We start from the raw sequence: 4,652 nt of genomic DNA, 5'->3' as shown, positions 1-4,652 counted from the left end.
ACCTCTTGTCCTAGTGTTAGTACTGCAGATATCATAAGAACATCAGCAGTTTTCGAACACGGTTCTGCTCACCCCAATCGTATACCACCACGACGCCAGCGGCAACTGCGAAATCGGAAGTCAATGTTAGAGCGAGATATCTTGATGCGACAAACCTGTCCAATAGCTGAGAAACACATTCAAATCGATCAGCGGCCACCAACTGGGATTATTTAAGACTACGGTCATTCGAGGGATGGGCGCGAATGATTGGGGAATGTTGGCAGTGTTCTGCCGGTCAGTGAACCAAGTTCACGGTCATTGACCGGATTGCGTGGGAAAGCTGGCGAACTTCGTCGACGTTCATCTGAACACGACTTTCAGGAGTTTCCTGGTCCTACTGTAACGAACTATACTATATCTGGTCAATGCTAGAATCTTTGATTATCCTCGTGCCGCTTCACATATCATTACTCACATAAACGCATGGTTTTCGTGTGTTCGGTTCAAGGGTACGTTTTAAGGCTTAGAACTCGAAGATGGACTCCCGACTTTTGACACACCATGAAGATCGGCAAGAGATCAAACCAAGGATGGTGGTGGGATCACTTCGTGGAGCACCCAGGTTATGCTGTCAAAGACCCAGCTTCGATGGTCAGTGGAAAGGCAAAGGTAGTGTGTGCAAGGCTCTATGAGCAACGTGTTGCGCATGAGGAGGCAATGGATGAGCAGCAGGTACACTTGGGCCAGCGAGATGCACCAAGGGACGAAATGGCAATAGCAGGCACTCGTACGCAAGTTTGTTTTATAGCTTTCTGTTACTAACTTAATGTACTAGTTTGGGCTAGTGGCCCGAATGATCCCCAACGCACCTGGTTAATCAGTCGGCCGACAACACTATTATGTCACTTACGTGATTGTGCATTGCACTCTGAGGATGTCCGTTCGCAAGCACGGCTGGAATACAAAATGGCGCAATCGGCTCTCAACTGAGACACTCACCCTTCTGGCAGAACTCAAGATGTATGTTCACGAAGAGCATGTACGCAACGATGTGGTCAAGAAGTGGCTTCGACGCCGGTACTGTGACACCGAGGCCACTGACAAAGCAGAGCCTACTCAAGCAGTTCATGCAGTTGGTGACAATCTATCAGGAGAAAGCAGCGAACGGGAGCCATGCAGCCTCGCTTTCGAGAGGCGAGGGATAAGTGATGTTGCAGCAGACCTTATCCGAGCTGTTCAGGAGGAGGAGATTTCCACCACAGAATCAATGCACTCAGTCCCCATTGGTGCTGCCGGTGCCGGTGGTTCATTCTCCCGCATTGCTGTCAGTGACTTACTCGACTATTCTCGTGCGGAGGAATGGTTGGGATCTTTTTATAAAATCGCTATTCGAGGTTTGGATGCTGAGCTTGAGTTATATGAGCTTCTTGACTTAGATGCCGAGGGAATTGATGATCCAGACTTTCCTCAAGTTGATGATGTTCTTGACGAGTAGATAAATGAGCAGTGCTACCAGATGTTATAGTAGTAGTAGTCGAGTACTATCCATTCTGCGATTGTTGACGCACCGTGTACTGCGGCACTTTGAACCTGCTTCATCGTCCAATCAGACATGATTATCTAATATTCAAGCAGGACATCTGGCACTGCACGAGTTCAGTTCACTTGCATTCATGGGAAAGTTCGCGGCTGAACGTTAACTTTGATAAACGTACACTGACCGGCAGAACACTGAATGTTGGTGATGCCTATAACGATGGTGTTCTCACTAGATATAGCACCGCTTCTATTTCCAAAGTCAGCATATTCGGATCATCGGCGAAACGGCATTTTCTTGGCGCCTTGTTCGGAGCTGAATCTGATTGGGCGAGGTACCAACGTAATCCACTACGGAGTGCTACAGAGCGCTCTGTAGCATTCTTGTAACATGGTCAGACCGCCGCCCGCGCATAACCGTTACACCAAAAGGTGAAATACTGAATTCGGCATCAGTGACGGTATATATACTGATTATGGGAATTCAGGTAAACCGTACTTACAATTCTGTAGCACAATCCAACCCGCTGATGAAGATATGTAACTGAGATATATATAAATTGTCAGGCTGCTGCTGCAATATGCACGGTGCTAATGACAGCTGCATGTTTCCCCTAGGAACAAGCTAAAGTCCAGTCGATACAGTCATCGGGGGGCACTGAAGCTTGGCAAGAAGCTTCTCATTTGAACAGAGGGCGATGATTCCGCATATACCCACATTCCTTCAAGCTTGACTAGTAGTACCCGTCCAACTCATCGACATCGACGGAGGTCGTAAACAGTCTAATTCCATGGTCGTTACCGACACAGACGGTTCGTGTATACGTTCGTTGCTATCTCGAATGCGGAATAGAATCCGTGATGCCAGGACGCTGTGACTGACCAGCTGTAGCCTAGTGCAATGGGTTCCAGATCAACTAGCGGTCAGAGTGCAACCGGCGGTGACGTACGCATCAAGCATATCGCTATAGGCACTCTGCAGAAAAAACAGAAAGTGAGTGAATAGTAGGGTTTGATAGCCCAGATGCGTACTGGAAGTGCAGCTCCGATGATAACATTGGCGAGTGTGATGCCTTTTTCAAACGCGTTACTCGATGATATCTTGAGAGAAAACCATTTCCACGCACCAAGGATGCACAACATGTAAAACATGCCATCGTGATACAGGGTTACCACAATTCCGCTCTGAGAGTTTTTGTAATTGTGAACCCTCTTATACACAGTAAGGATCAGTATCACTACCATGTTGAAATGGGTAAGAAGGCCAATAGATAGCTTTGGATAATCACTGACCGCTTTCGAACATCGCCAAGAATATGTATACGACCGCCTCATTGCGTGTGTCCTCGAAGTAACAAGTTCCTAGGGGAGGCTCCTCTGATAGTCAAATTAGAACCACTTTCGTTCGTAACCACTAATGAGCTCACCTCCTGGAAGCAGCATCGTAGGGCTGAGGTCTACAGCAAGGGCGGCGGCAATCATCAACTATGCAATGATAAGAATCTATGCGGTCATTCCTCCTCTGCGAAACACACACCGCACTATAAACCAATAATCCGATCAGCAGTCTTTTACTCCTCTGCCAGAATGCCCAGGTCCGAATGATCAGCAAGGCTGCCAAGAATGTGAGATCCATTGCGCTCTCAATGTATGGGGAACGCGCACATTCCGCAGCAACGATACTTATTATGTGAATGACTGACACCATAATGTTTAAGTCGTATGAAAAATGAACCGTTTGACAGGTCGACTTACTTTTTCCTTGCGGAGAAGAAGTACACTTTCTCCATGCAATCAGCTTAACGTAGAAACTATTCGTCATCCAAGCTTACCTGATGTTTGACACGCAGTGCATCTAATATATTCCCATCAGCAATACAAAAAATAAAGAAAATCAGAGTGAGTCACTCGCCATATGCAGTCAATCCAACACCCGCGAAAGGCAAATATCGAGAAATGACAAAAATGACACGAGTTACATCCCATGGTCTGAACCAGGTTCATCGCACCTGTTGAGAGTGGTCAAAACAATACTCGTCAAAACAGATATTTCCTCGACCTCTTCGGGAAACGTAATGCAAAAATCAAATACCTGCAACATCGATTTAGATTTGATGTAGAAATACAGGAAATGTGATTGGTACTCACGAGGATTGCAATACTGCCCACTGAAAACAATGGTCAGTGCCATCGTCCAGTTTTCAGACGATCGGCGGACACTCACAATTGGCGTACTAAATCAGACATAATGTCAACATCGAGTTTATAAGAGGAAAGCCGCCCTTTACTCACCTTGACTGTCTGCAACTTCATCAGGTCTGAGACAGATAAGGAAGACATGAGGATAAATCGATATTCAGTATGCGCCTTGTGATGACCTGCCCGCAAGTCCTGATCACTGAATGGAACCTCCGAGCGATACGCCCGCGAGCACTAGTACTTAAGTATGGTGTTCGCTGAGCCATTGGGATTTATTTAATAACCGATACTGCCGCCCGCGCATACATGTACAGCCTAAGGCAGATCTTCATCTGATATTCATCGGAGATAGTGTACACTGTACACTGCGTGTAAATTTCCGACGGTCGATACCATGTCATGTGACTCCAGGATCAAGTTTTACCTGTTTCTGCTACACGGGACATGCCAACATCAAGTTTGGCCGCATCAATGCATCAATTCCAGCCAGCTGCTACCATGGGTCCAGAATCATATACTCCCACCGCAAGCAAATATAGGGCCTATAAGATGTTGGCAACTTTAATTTCGGGAAATTGAACGAATCTGGACTTGCAATTGAAGGAGATCCTACTGAAATTTGAAACGTTATAGATCTGTTATGGAAGATCGTTGTCCGATGTTAAATCCAGAAGCCCGTTCTATTGGCTACATACCTGTATGCTACACATGGTGCACGGATCCTCGATCGTGATTCATAACTGGAATCAATCAACTGACAACAAATTTGTTGTCATGTTGGTCCTTGCGATTGATTCAGTCATAGCCACTGTTGTTTGGCGGTGCACAAAAGTTTTACAACTTACAAGCCTTGAGATCTTTCGCTGTAAACCGCTCGTGTTCTCAGACCAGATAATCAATCTGGCAAAAGATTGCCGTCAAAGTCTTGGAAGTCG

At 46.2% G+C, this 4,652-nt stretch overlaps 1 protein-coding gene across 1 annotated transcript; it reads left to right on the top strand.

The window, feature by feature from the left end:
* Positions 1–263: 263 nt before the first annotated feature.
* F5891DRAFT_1085384 (uncharacterized protein) lies at positions 264–1,056 on the top strand. Its single transcript, XM_041363470.1, has 2 exons — positions 264–769; positions 818–1,056. The coding sequence occupies exons 1-2, from the start codon at positions 544–546 to the stop codon at positions 970–972; spliced, it is 381 nt and encodes a 126-aa protein (XP_041216463.1). The 5' UTR covers positions 264–543; the 3' UTR covers positions 973–1,056.
* The last annotated feature ends 3,596 nt before the right edge of the window (positions 1,057–4,652 follow it).

The sequence above is a fragment of the Suillus fuscotomentosus genome (assembly GCF_016647785.1).
Source record: "Suillus fuscotomentosus strain FC203 chromosome Unknown F5891scaffold_303, whole genome shotgun sequence".
Classification (NCBI taxonomy): domain Eukaryota; kingdom Fungi; phylum Basidiomycota; class Agaricomycetes; order Boletales; family Suillaceae; genus Suillus; species Suillus fuscotomentosus.
This window is presented reverse-complemented; position numbering and strand designations above follow the sequence as displayed.